This window comes from Rhinopithecus bieti, unplaced genomic scaffold, assembly GCF_001698545.2.
Source record: "Rhinopithecus bieti isolate Rb0 unplaced genomic scaffold, ASM169854v2 scaffold_35950, whole genome shotgun sequence".
Lineage (NCBI taxonomy): Eukaryota > Metazoa > Chordata > Mammalia > Primates > Cercopithecidae > Rhinopithecus > Rhinopithecus bieti.
The window spans coordinates 1,023,310-1,036,743 of record NW_016815506.1 but is presented as its reverse complement, the minus strand read 5'-3'; the positions used below and the strand labels follow the sequence as shown (position 1 = coordinate 1,036,743).

General features: G+C 45.8%; 1 protein-coding gene across 4 annotated transcripts in view; it reads right to left on the bottom strand.

The window, feature by feature from the left end:
* Positions 1–817: 817 nt before the first annotated feature.
* Positions 818–13,434, bottom strand: part of RBMS2 (RNA binding motif single stranded interacting protein 2) — a 73,553-nt gene continuing 60,936 nt past the window's right edge. For 3 of the 4 annotated variants that reach the window (XM_017853371.1, XM_017853368.1, XM_017853370.1), the window contains 9 exons: positions 11,510–11,589; positions 11,265–11,374; positions 10,896–10,942; positions 10,620–10,713; positions 5,195–5,272; positions 4,125–4,230; positions 3,418–3,498; positions 2,786–2,872; positions 818–2,664 (listed from right to left, as the gene is read on the bottom strand). In XM_017853371.1, the coding sequence (XP_017708860.1) occupies positions 2,639–2,664; positions 2,786–2,872; positions 3,418–3,498; positions 4,125–4,230; positions 5,195–5,272; positions 10,620–10,713; positions 10,896–10,942; positions 11,265–11,374; positions 11,510–11,589 (709 nt within the window). In that variant the 3' untranslated portion in view covers positions 818–2,638. Of the gene's footprint in view, positions 2,665–2,785; positions 2,873–3,417; positions 3,499–4,119; positions 4,231–5,194; positions 5,273–10,619; positions 10,714–10,895; positions 10,943–11,264; positions 11,375–11,509; positions 11,590–13,434 lie in introns of all 4 variants that reach the window. The other variant, XM_017853369.1, reaches the window with a different exon arrangement.

The window sequence follows — 13,434 nt, the reverse complement described above, 5'->3', positions numbered from 1 at the left end:
TCCTGAGGTTGGAAGCATCAATGAGAAGACTGCGGCAGTTTGTCCTTTACACTCTATATCCTACCCATTGCCCCGCACTCCCCTACCCCTAGGATGTATATAGAAAGTCGACACTAGGGGGCACTGGGACTCTCAATTCTGGGGTGTCTGGGAAGGGAGGGAAAGCTGGGCCAAGTTCTACTTGCAACAACTGATACTACAGTTTCTTTTCCCCAGCTGTCAGCCCCTTCCTCTCCCTATGGCCAGCCTAGTGAACACCTGTCTCTCTATCCTCCATCATTTGCCTTTGTCTGACTGTCTGGTGGAGAGGTACCTGGCCTTGAAGTGCAGGGCAGTGAAATTCTCCTTTCAGTGCATAAGGGAGTGACTGGGAGAAGACAGGAGCAGGATCTGATTTCCTAGAAGATGGTTGAAGGCTTTCTTCAATCTGTCTCCATGTGTATAGAGTCACATCTTGCAGAAGGGGACAGTTAAAGACCAAGACATAGGCTTTTTTAAAGGACTCCTGGCCTAATAAAGAGTTGGAATTTGCCGGGTGCGGTGGCTCAAGCCTGTAATCCCAGCACTTTGGGAGGCCGAGACGGGCGGATCACGAGGTCAGGAGATCGAGACCATCCTAGCTAACACGGTGAAACCCCATCTCTACTGAAAATACAAAAAACTAGCCGGGCGAGGTGGCGGTCGCCTGTAGTCCCAGCTACTCGGGAGGCTGAGGCAGGAGAATGGCATAAACCCGGGAGGCGGAGCTTGCAGTGAGCTGAGATCCGGCCACTGCACTCCAGCCTGGGCGACAGAGCGAGACTCCGTCTCAAAAAAAAAAGAGTTGGAATTTATTGTTCTTTTCTACCCTAGCTCTCTGTTGTCCTTCCACAGAAGGAATATTATTTCTCATGTCCTGGTTCCCTGGGCAAAGGGTCCAAGCACACCAGGGCAGGGCAAGTTGCTCTGGACAGTTTAGAGAGCTTTGTCCTTTCCCACCATTGCACAGCACACACCAGAACACTGCCCACTGAATCCCTCTGAGTACACGTGTGCATTCAGCATGGAGCCACAACTCTTTCAAGAATCACTCTTGCTACTTACAGAGTTATCAAAAGTCAAAGTCTGGGGAGAATTCAAGGATCCCAGTCCAGTCCTTCCCAAACAGTTGCATGAGTGTCAAAAGGCACTGTTTGTCCAGGGTTGGGGTGAGAATTTACCCTAACCCAGGAGGCAGGGACAACACTGATATATCAGTGTTTCCCAATCTTGGTAATATTGACCTCTGGAGTCAGATAATTCTTGGTTGGGGGTAGTGGGGACTATACTATGCAGTATACGATGTTTAGCAGCAATCCTGGCTTCCAGCCACTAGATGCCAGTAGCACACACATCCCACCTCCAGGCATGGCAATCAAAATTGTCTCTAGATGTTGCCAAAGGCTTGGGAAGGACAAAATCACCTCTGGTTGAGAACCTCTGGTCTGTGGGTGAAGCAGCAGATCTTCCACAGTGTGGAAGGAGCCTATGTGGATTCAACTAGATCACAGCTGCAAAGGCTCTGAGCACAGCAACGTGCAACAGGGAAGAGAGGGGCCATGAAGCCCAGGACAGAAAATATCCTCCAGGAAGCAGGAAAGCAGGTACTCCCAAAAAGCTGTAGCTGGAAAAGACACTTCCTCAGATGCTGTTGGCCTTGGCAGTGAGAAGAGTTGGTAAAAGTCAGTAAGTCCATTCTTCCGGAACTTGCCAGGGAAGACCTAGTCTTCACATTTGGCTCAAGGGTGTGTTCCCAGGGCTGTGGAATTGTCTCTTTAGTAAGCCTGGGTCACATCTGTGCTTTCTGAAGCCAAAGTCTAGTTTTTTCTCCCAGGGTGTGGCAGGGTGGGGGAAAGAACAGCCACTTCCATGGCCTACTTAGTGTTCTACCTTGTTCCTTGCCCAGCCTGCCCCCCAACCCCAAATTCCACATGAAATGTCATTTTAAAAAATGCATAAAATTAAAAGCTGTAAGAGGGCAAAATAGGCAGGCTCAGCTGTTTAGAAAAGAGAAAAAGAAGAATCTGGACTAGAGAAAGAAGGCATAATATGGGTGAAGAGGAGATGGGGTGTGTGAGCTGAGAGCTTTACCAAACAAATTTTTTAAAGGCTGCATACTTTTTAAAACACATAGACACACATCAAAAAAGTCCAGAACTAAGCTCAGTAAGTAGAGCTCCTTCAGCAATGTTCTAGCACCACATCTTTCTGTTCTGTTTCGGTTTGTAAAGAAATAATTACAAATTATTTTAAAAGCATTCCCAAATAATTCCAATATATCAAAAACTTTTTCATATAGATGAGAAGCTACAACCACCATGTCTCTTTAGGGTAGGGGAAAATTACGTTGCAGTTAAAACAAAAGCTTTCTTTGCAAAAGAAAAGAAGTTTTTTTGATCTCCTTGAATGTAGCACACAAGAAAAGTGATGGTTCCCCCAGGCTCCATCAGCAACGGAGAAATAGCAAAGGGCAGGAACATAGAGCTTTCTTTTTCCAGGCCCAGGCCTGCGAAAACCGATGGCTGAGTGTTAGTCCTTAGCAGGGCCGACGGATGGTCTCCATTCCTGGTTAACCCTCTGGAATCTGGGAGCAAGAGTATCTCCAAGAATTCATTTCTATTCAGTAAAGATGGGGAGGGGAATCTCCTAAAGAAGGCACAAGCCAGAGAGGAGACAAGACAAACATGAGAACCTGTCTGACTTCAGGCTGGGCTGAGCTGCTATCTGCCAGCACAGCCCTCCCTGCCCCCCAGCATGTGGTTCTTACCCACTGTTACTTGTTGAACTGGAAAGAATAGACCCCATGCTCTGAGGGTGCGTCCACTGCCACTTGGTTCTGTTGGCCGCTGCTCTCCTGTGCCATAGCCAAGGAGGGGTGTCATCTTACGCATTCCTTTCCTCACCTCCCACTATACCAAAGCCCACCCTACATCGAGCGCCCTCCCAAACCTACCCACTCTCCACACTCATGTGTGAGTGTTTCCACCCACACCACCACGTCCCCAACCTTCCTAGCAGCCTGTCCTCTTCCCAAGACACACTAGTCAATACAAGCCAGCATCCTGGTGTTAACTACTGGCTGGCCAAATGTAAGGAAGGGCCTCATTCATGAACTCAGATCAAGTCCTTCTTTCCTACATCTGTTGTTGTTTTTTAAATGTGGAACGCTTCACAAATTTGCATGTCATCCTTGCACAGGGGCCATAATCTTCTCTGTATCGTTCCAATTTTAGTATGCATGCTGCCTAAGCGAGCACATCCTTCCTACGTTCTTCATATACCTACCAGCTATTTGTGAACACAGAATCAGCATCATTGTGAGAAGAAGATCTTGATCAGGGGAAACCTGCCTCCGTTCATTTTCCTAACCTCAATCCAAAGAAATGATAACACCCTTACCTCGACTGAAACACTGGAAGAAGGCACAGGGGTGTACTGGGAGAGGTAAGCTCCTTGCATAGCTGCAGCCGTCGGCATATACTAGAAAGAGAAACAACGGGCTTATAGCAGTGATTCTTGGCTACATTTGAAGCAGCTGGGGGGTTTTAAAAATACTGATGCCTGTGTTCTACCCCAGAGATTCTAATTTAATTGATCTGAGCATTAGCTTCTTAAATGCAATTCAGGTGGTTCTAAAGTACACTGTTAGGGAGGCATCGCCCTATATGGCTTATTTTCCTCCTCTTTCCCGACTTCCTTCTGCTTTTCCTTAACACACTTCCTTCTCTACCCTTGAGCCCTTTCTATGCAAAAAGGAATACAGTAAGCCTAAAAGAAACCTAATTAAGAAACCATCCTTCCAGGTACTATTTTGATGAGGATTCCTAGGACACATGTGTATCGTAAACTAATATGCAGACAGAAGCACTATTTATGAGGTGCATGAGCAGGAATCAGTTAAAAGAGGTGGGCTGAGGAGCAGAATGGCTGTATTCCTGGCTCATGGAGCACTACCATTGTAGTTTAAGTCCTGTTCTGAGTGTGCCCTGGATGACACTGAAGTAATTCCATCATTATTCATAAGTTACTTATGCTGAAGAGTATTACATAGGTATGCCGTGCTCATTCAGAGAGTTTGCAATCAGAAATATCCTGCTTTACCGTGCCTGTGCTGCTGAGGGAGAGGTGGCCCAGTTGCTGGGTAAGGGGTCCCATCATGGAGGCAGGCTGGAGAGAAATGGGATGGTCCATCCCTGGTGTCAGAACTGAACCCTAGAGACAGCAACAAAGGACAGGGTTAGCTGCAGCATCCTGTGAGGCTGCCTAAAGCAGTGACTGGTGGCTGTCGGGACCACTGGAGACAGACATTTAAGAATCCTGAGAAATAGTAAGTGAGCAGCAACCCAACTATGCAAAAGAATAGGAACTCTGCCTGTCAGTGTGGAAGGACCCTCGTCTAAGAATAACAAGCTTAGGTCTTACTGCTGGGTTGCACAAGGGTCTGAGCCAGAACTCACACCCACATCTCCTGGCATCAAAAGCCATTTTTTTCTTTTTTTTTCTTTTTCTTTTTTTTTTTTTTTTTGAGACGGAGTCTCGCTCTGTCACCCAGGCTGGAGTGCTGTGGCCCGATCTCAGCTCACTGCAAGCTCCGCCTCCCGGGTTCACGCCATTCTCCTGCCTCAGCCTCCCGGGTAGCTGGACTACAGGCGCCACCACCTCGCCCGGCTAGTTTTTTGTAGTTTTTAGTAGAGACGGGGTTTCACCATGTTAGCCAGGATGGTCTCGATCTCCTGACCTTGTGATCTGCCCGTCTCGGCCTCCCAAAGTGCTGGGATTACAGGCTTGAGCCACCGCGCCCGGCCTTTTTTTCTTTATCTTTTTCTTTTTTGAGACGGAGTTTCACTCTTGTTGCCTAGACTGGAATGCAATGGCACAATCTCAGCTCGCTGCAACCTCCGCCTCCCGCGTTTAAGCGATTCTCATGTCTCAGCCTCCTGAGTAGCTGGGATTACAGGTGCCTGCCACTACGCATGCCTGGCTAATTTTTGGTATTTTTAGGAGAGATGGGGTTTCATCATGTTGGCCAGGCTGGTCTCGAACTGCTGACCTCAGGTGATTCGCCTGCCTTGGCCTCCCAATGTGCTGGGATTACAGGCGTGAGCCACTGCACCCGGTCAGTTTTTTCTTTACATCAAATTGCCTCTTTGGCTTCTGCCCACTTCTGAACACTCACTGAAGGCTGCATGAGGTATGAATGGTGGTGCATCCAAGATGGGTTAGGTACTTGTAGAGGAGATGTCTGAGTCACTCTCTAAAACAAGCAAAAACAAAAATGTTAATTGCCTGGAAACTATTGTTCAGACCCAAGGATCTAATAATATTCAACAAAGCCCAGAAAAGTTGGCATGCCCCACTCAAAATAGAAACATTAAGAAAACTGTTTTTAAAATATTAGCAACTCTTAAAACTCAATAAATAATCCAGTTTAAAAAAGAGCAAAGAGGAGTTCAAAATTACAGTGAGCTATGATTCTGACACTACACTCCAGCCTGGGCAACAGAGTGAGACCCTGTCACTAAAAAAATTAGAAAAAAAAAAGGGTTTGGAAAGATATCTCTCTAAGAAGATATACAAATAGCCAATGAGTACATGAAAAAGGCTGAAATGCAAATCACAACCACAATGGGATACCACTTCATACCTATTAGGATGGCTACAATTATTATTTCTATATTTTTTTTTTTTTTTTTTTGAGACGGAGTCCTCGCTGTCGCTCCAGGCTGGATGCAGTGGCCGGATCTCAGCTCAACTGCAAGCCTCCACCTCCCGGGTTTACTCATTCTGCCTGCCATCAGCCTCCCCGAGTAGCTGGGATACAGGTGGCCCGCCACCTACGCCGGCTAGTTTTTTGTAAGTTTTTTGTAGAGACTGGGTTTTCACTGTTGTTTAGCCAGGATGGTCTCTGATTCCTGACCTCGTATCCCGCCCATGTCTCGGTCCTCCAAAGGTGCTGAGATTACAGGCTGAGCCAACCGCGCCCGGCCTATTTCTTATTTTTGAGATAGGTCTTGCTCTGTTGCCCAGGCTGGAGTGCAGCAGCAGGACTACAGGTGTGCACCACCACACCTGGCTACTTTTGAGACAGGGTCTTGCTCTGTCACCCAGGCTAGAGTGCAGTGGCAGGATCTTGGCTCACTGCAAGCTCCACCTCCTAGGTTCACACCATTCTCCCGCCTCAGCCTCCTGAGTAGCTGGGGCTACAGGTGCCCGCCACCATGCCTGGCTAATTTTGTTTTTGTATTTTCAGTAGAGACAGGGTTTCACCATGTTAGCCAGGATGGTCTTGATCTCCTGACCTCGTGATCCGCTTGCCTCGGCCTCCCAAAGCGCTGGGATTACAGGGGTGAGCCACTGCACCCAGCCCACACCTGGTTATTTTTTGTATTTTTTGTAGAGACGGGGTTTCGCCATGTTGCCCAGGCTGGTCTTGAACCCCTCAGCTCAAGTGATCCGCCCACCTCGGCCTCCCACAGTGCTGGGATTACAGGTGTGAGCCACAGTGCCAGGCCAGCATGGCTACAATTATAAGGACAGAAAAACAAGTGTTTTACACTGCCGCTGCTGGGAATGTAAAATGGTGCAGCTACTCTGGAAAACGCTTTGGCAGTTCCTCAAAAAGTTAAATACAGAGTTACTATGTAGCCCATCAATTCCACTCCTAGGTATATACCCAAGTGAAATGAAAACATATGTCCACACAAAAACTTGTATATCAATGTTTATAGCAGTATTATTCATAATAGCCAAAAGGAAACAACTCAAATGATGACCAGTTGATAACTGGATGGACAAAATGTGGTATAGCCATATAATGGAATATTATTCAGCCATAAAAAGAATGAAGTACTGATAAATGCTACAACATGGATACATCTTGAAAACATACCAAGTGAAAGAAGCCAGACACAAAAAAAGTATGATTTTACTTATGTGTAATCACACAATCATACAATTTTCTGAGCTTTGCCTACTATATCCAGAATAGGCAAATCTATAGACACAGAAGGTATATTATGGGTTGCAAGGACATTTCAATTCAAACTGGATTTGAAATAATCCAGTAAGTTAGATTATTTAATAATTTGGTGCAGGCCGGGCGCGGTGGCTCAAGCCTGTAATCCCAGCACTTTGGGAGGCCGAGACGGGCGGATCACAAGGTCAGGAGATCGAGACCATCCTGGCTAATACGGGGAAACCCCGTCTCTACTAAAGAATACAAAAAACTAGCCGGGCGACGAGGCGGGCGCCTGTAGTCCCAGCTACTTGGGAGGCGGAGGCAGGAGAATGGCGTAAACCTGGGAGGCGGAGGTTGCAGTGAGCTGAGATCCGGCCACTGCACTCCAGCCTGGGCAACAGAGCCAGACTCCGTCTCAAAAAAAATAAAAAATAAAAAAAATAATAATAATAAGAATTTGGTGCTAGGCCAACTGGTTAACACTCTGAAAGAAAACAGACTCCTATCTTATGCCATACACAAAGATAAATTCCTGATGATTACACATTTAAACGTAAATTAAAACATAAAATCTTAAGAGACCAGATACACAGTATAGAGACAGAGAATAGTTTTTAAAATTAAGACAAGAAATTTGCCGGGCGCAGTGGCTCATCCCTGTAATCCCAGCACTTTGGGAGGCCGAGGTGGGTGAATCACCTGAGGTCGGGAGTTCGAGACCAGCCTGATCAACATGGAGAAACCCCATCTCTACTAAAAATACAAAATTAGCTGGGCGTGGTGGCATATGCCTGTAATCCCAGCTACTTGGGAGGCTGAGGCAGGAGAATCGCTTGAACCCGGGAGGCGGAGGTTGCAGTGAGCTGAGATTGGGCCATTGTACTTCGGCCCGGGCAACAAGAGTGAAACTCCGTCTCAAAAAAAAAAAAAAAAAGACAGGAAATTCAAAAGTTATTTATTTTTTTGAGACAGAGTCTGGTCTGTCTGGTCTCTAAGATTCTCCTGCCTCAGCTCCCCCAGCAGCTGGGACTACAGGTGCCCACCACCACACCTGGCTAATTTTTTGTATTTTTAGTAGAGATGGAGTTTCACTGTGTTAGCCAGGATGGTCTCCCGGGTTCACACCATTCTCCTGCCTCAGCCTCTCCAGCAGCTGGGACTACAGGCACGCGCCACCATGCCCGGCTAATTTTTTGTATTTTTAGCAGAGACAGGGTTTCACCGTGTTAGCCAGGATGGTCTTGATCTCCTGACCTTGTGATCCACCCGCCTCGGCCTCCCAAAGTGCTGGGATCACAGGTGTGAGCCATCGCGCCCAGTCTCAAAAATTATTTATAAAAGAAAAGACAAATTTAACTATCCACAAATTTTAAACTTTTTTTTTTTTTTGAGACATGTTGCACAGGATGGAGTACAGTGGCATGATCACAGCACACTGAAACCTCAATCTCTGGGCTCAAGCAATTCTCCCACCTCAGCCTCCTGTGTTGCTGGGATTATAGGCATGCACCACCACGCCTGGCTAATTTTCATATTTTTTGTAGAGATGGGGGATTTGCCATGTTGCCCAGGCTGGTCTCGAACTCCTAAGCTCAAGTGATCCGCCTGCCTCTGCCTCCCAAACTGCTGGGATTTCAGGCATGAGCCACTACACCTGGCCAAATTTTAAACTTTTATATGGCAAAAACTAGTGATTCCCACAGTATGGTCCCTGGACCAGCAGCAGTAGCAGCAGCATCACCTGGGAACTTGTTGGACATGCAAATTCTTGCCTTCCACCCATCTTACTGAACCAGAAACTCTGGGTGTGATGCCCAGCAACCCAGGTTTCAATGAGTTTTCCACGTGATTCTGATACATCACTGAAGTTTGAGGACCACAAAGTCAACAGCCAAAAAATAAAATTGGAAAAAAAATTTGTAACAAAGATAACATTTAGAAGATTAATACTTACATAGAGTTTTTATAAGTTGATGAGAAAAGAACAAATAACCAAATAGAAACATGGGCAAAGCATATGAATAGCAATCAGACAGAAGCAAATCAAACTATGACAAATGAAATGATTAAATTCACCTCTAGTAAGGGACATGCAAATTAAAATAACAATGTACTTTACATTCATCAAGACAGGAACAATTTTTTTTTTTGAGACAGAGTTTTCACTCTTGTCGCCCAGGCTGGAGTGCAGTGGCGCGATCTCGGCTCACTGCAACTTCCGCCTACCGGGTTCAAGTGATTCTCCAGCCTCAGCCTCCCGAGTAGCTGGGATTACAGGTGACCACCACCATGCCCAGCTAATTTCTGTTTTTAGTAGAGACTAGGTTTCACCATGTTGGCTAGGCTGGTCTCGAACTCCTGACCTCAGGTGATCCACCTGCCTCGGCCTCCCAAACTGCTGGGATTACAGGTGTGAGCCACCGAGCCCAGCAAGACAGGAACAATTTTAAAAGAGCAGTAGCACCTATGCCTGAAGGGAAACGGGTACTTTCATACAGGGTTGGTGGAAATGTGAGGTGACACAGCCTTTGTGGAAAGCAATCTGGCAACATCTACAAAACTGAAAATCCATACAGCATTCAACCTAGCAATCCAACTCCTGGGACTCTAGCCCCCAGAAATAGAAGCACGCATATGTAAAAATACAGCACAAGGGTGTTTAGTGGAGCATTATTGATAGCAGCAAAAAAACGAATCCAAGTGAATGCCCCTATTTGGTATAGCTAAAGAATTCTGGCATATCTGCAGCATGAAATATAATGCAACCATTAAAAAAGATAAAATTAGAGCAGAGGATCTCAACATTAGCTGCAACAGGATCACCTGGAGGGCTTGTTAAAACCCAGATCACGGCTGGGCATGGTGCAGCACTTTGGGAGGCTGAGGAGGGCGGATCACCTGAGGTCAGGAGTTTGAGACCAGCCTGGCCAACATGGTGAAACCCTGTCTCTACCAAAAAAACAAAAATTAGCTGGGCGTGGTGGCACATGCCTGTAATCCCAGTTACTCCAGAGGCTAAGACAGGAGAATCGCCTGAACCCAGGAGGCGGAGGTTGCAGTGAGCAGAGATGGCGTCACTGCATTCCAGCCTGGGCAACAGAACGAGATGCCGTCTGAAAACAAACAAACAAATAAACAAAAACCCAGATCACTGGGCCCCATCCTCAGAGTTTGTAATTCAGTAGATTTGGAGGGGAGTCTAAAATTTCTGTTTCTAAAAATTCTCAGATGATACTGATGCTGCTGGTTCAGGGACTACACTTTTGAGAATCACTGGTGTAGGATACTGTTAAGTGAGATGAGTGAATGTAAAAATATATTTAATATAGTCCAATTTTTGTAAAATAAACAGCTCTCCAAATGCTATACATGTGTGTATAATCATATGAAAAAATATGACAAATGCTACACAGGACATTAACATGAGTTTACTTGTGGAGGTGGTGGAGGGGGAGTAAGAGGACACCATTAAAACTATATACCATATATATGACCACACACACAGATCATCTTTTACACTGTTATGTAAAATTGTGTGTAATATGATTAAAAGAAAAAACAAGTAGTTCCTAGCCTTATATTACTTCACTTAAAGCACAACAGTAGGGAAAACCACCACACCCTTTTTCAGGCATGAACATACCTGATACGAAGACACAGGAGAGGAAAGGTATGGGGAGAGTGCAGACTGAGCAAGCATCCTGTTGGGGGTGATGTTATAAGGGGCTGGGTAAAACCTGTGGGAAGGAACCTCAATCAGTACTGAGTCACAGGAAACCACAAGGGAAGGGCCCCAACTGATAGGCACAGCCAACATTCCCTTGACTTTCAAATAGAGAGAATTAAGATGAAACATTTGAGTGTCTGGACACAGGCCATTATCATTTTCAGGTGGCTTGATTATATAAAATAACCTTACCCATTCTGAAGAGCTGTTGTGGGGTCATAGGTCAAGGCCATGCTGCCCTATAAAGAAAGAACACAGTGTTCACATTGTGAGCCCTTGGGTGAGAACAGGAGCCGGTCCAGAATGTCCAAGGCTGGGAATGTTTTAGTTTAACAAATTAAAGCCTGGACAAGTCTCACTACAGCTGTTTCAGTTTTTCTGATTCTGCAGGCCACAAAGCCCCACTCGAGAACATACTGGCAGTATGTTAACAGCCAGCATCTCTCAATTACATACTGTAGCTCTCAAGCTTTCCACCTAAGCTCAGAGAAATCATGCCATGATCATTTCCATTCCACTTTAATGTCGTTAGTACTCCTGTCTCCTCAGAGGTCCTCTTACCATGTCTCCATTCCTTGGCCAAGCCCGTCCATTTTGCACAAATTTTCCTTGGTTCTGTCGTTTCTTTGGCCCGCCATCAGCAAATTTGCAAAGCAAGGGATCAGATGGGGCTGCCAAGAGAGAAGGGAAATGGGCAGCTGAGTCCCACCTCATGTGGCCCAGGCACACTCATGCAAAGCTGCTCCAGAATCTTCACTGGAAGTAACAACCTGTGGCCCTCTCAGCCTGAGCCCCAGATGCCTCACCTGGTACTCCAGGGGGTGTCTTAATATATTTTCCATTAAAGTGGGTGATGATGGCTTCACACTTCTCTGTGGACTCCATCCTAAGGAGCATAAGAGGGGTTAGGCTCTAGCTTCTCCAGGATCTGTGCTCTCCACACATTGAAAGAGAAAGCAAAGCTCTAAGTTCCCAGCCCCACAATTGCTCCAAATGTTATGACTACAGAAACACAGAGTACCACACAAATTCAAGGTTCTTGACGAGATAACCCCAGCTTGTAATGAAGGTTCTCTCAACTGGTCCCTGTATGGGATCCTCATAGGAATGACAGTCTTCAGACTATTAACATGGGCCCTCTCTTGTGTCTGCCATGTAAATAAGAAAGAATACAAGAAATAGAGGCCATTATCATTATTTTTTATTAGAAAATTCTGAATGAAAATTGTTCCTTTAATTTGATAAAATTGTACAAGCTAACAATTTGCCAATATTTATTTTTTGCTTCTTGTAATTAAGGTCAAGATCTAATTAGCTATTGATGATATCATTAAGATTTCATGAATCTGTGGAAGGAAAAAGCAATAAGAAAGAGTTCATGGCCCATAGTGATAGAAAAAGGAATGCTGGAATCTACTGAGTTAGTTTCTTGTTGAAGAAAGAGAAATAAGGAATCAGAAGACTGAGATTCCAGCACCAGCTTGCCACCCAGAGCTCTGTGAGTGAGGACACACAAAAAGCCTGTGATTGGCCGCATGCGGTGGCTCATGCCTGTAATCCCAGCACTTTGGGAGACCGAGGCAGATCATTTGAGGTCAGGAGTTTGAGACCAGCCTGGACAACATGGAGAAACCCTGTCTCTACTAAAAATACAAAAATTAGCCGGGAGTGGTGGCATGTGCCTGTAATCCCAGCTACTCGGGAGGCAGAGGTGAGAGAATCGCTTGAACCTGGGAGGCGGAGGTTGCAGTGAGCCAAGATTGCGCCATCGCACTCCAGCCTGGGCAACAGGGTGAGAATTCATGTCAAAAAAAAAAAAAAGGCCAGGCACAGTGGCTCACATCTGTAATCCCAGTACCTTGGGAGGCCAAGGTGGGCAGATCACGAGGCCAGAAGATCAAGACCATCCTGGCCAACATGGTGAAACTCCGTCTCTACTAAAAATTAAAAAAAAAATTAGCTGAGCATGGTGGTGTGTGCCAGTAGTCCCAGCTACTCAGGAGGTTGAGGCAGAAGAATTGCTTGACCCCGAGAGGCAGAGGCTGCAGTAAGTTGAGATCACTCCACTCCAGCCTGGGCGACAGAGCAAGACTCTGTCTCAAAAACAACAACAAAAAACAAAACAAAACAAAAACCCCTCCGATCCACTCCTTATTTGTGCTTTAGAGATAACATCCATCTATCCTACCACATGGTGTTGTGTAGATCAAAGGAGATAATGTATATAAATGTGTTCTAAAAATTATAAGGGACTATACAGAACAAGGAACAGTATTTTCACCTATTTCCATATTTAAAGTAACTCAGTATATTTAACCTATTTCCATATTTAAAGTAAGACTCACATTTTCTGTGCCAGCGACCCCCAGAAATATGAACCATTCCTATAAAAGATTTTTTTTCTTTTTTTTGAGATAGAGTCTCGCTCTGTTGCCCAGGCTGGAGTGCAGTGGTGTGATCCCAGCTCATTGCAAGCTCCGCCTCCCGGGTTCATGCCATTCTCCTGCCTCAGCCTCCTGAGTAGCTGGGATCACAGGTGTCTGTCACCACACCCGGCTAACTTTTTTGTATTTTTAGTAGAGACGGGGTTTCACCGTATTAGCCAGAATGGTCTCGATCTCCTGACCTCGTGATCCACCCGCCTTGGCCTCCCAAAGTGCTGGGATTACAGGCGTGAGCCATTGCGCCTGGCCGAAAGAAGATTTTTTTTTTTTTTTTTTTTTTTTTTTTT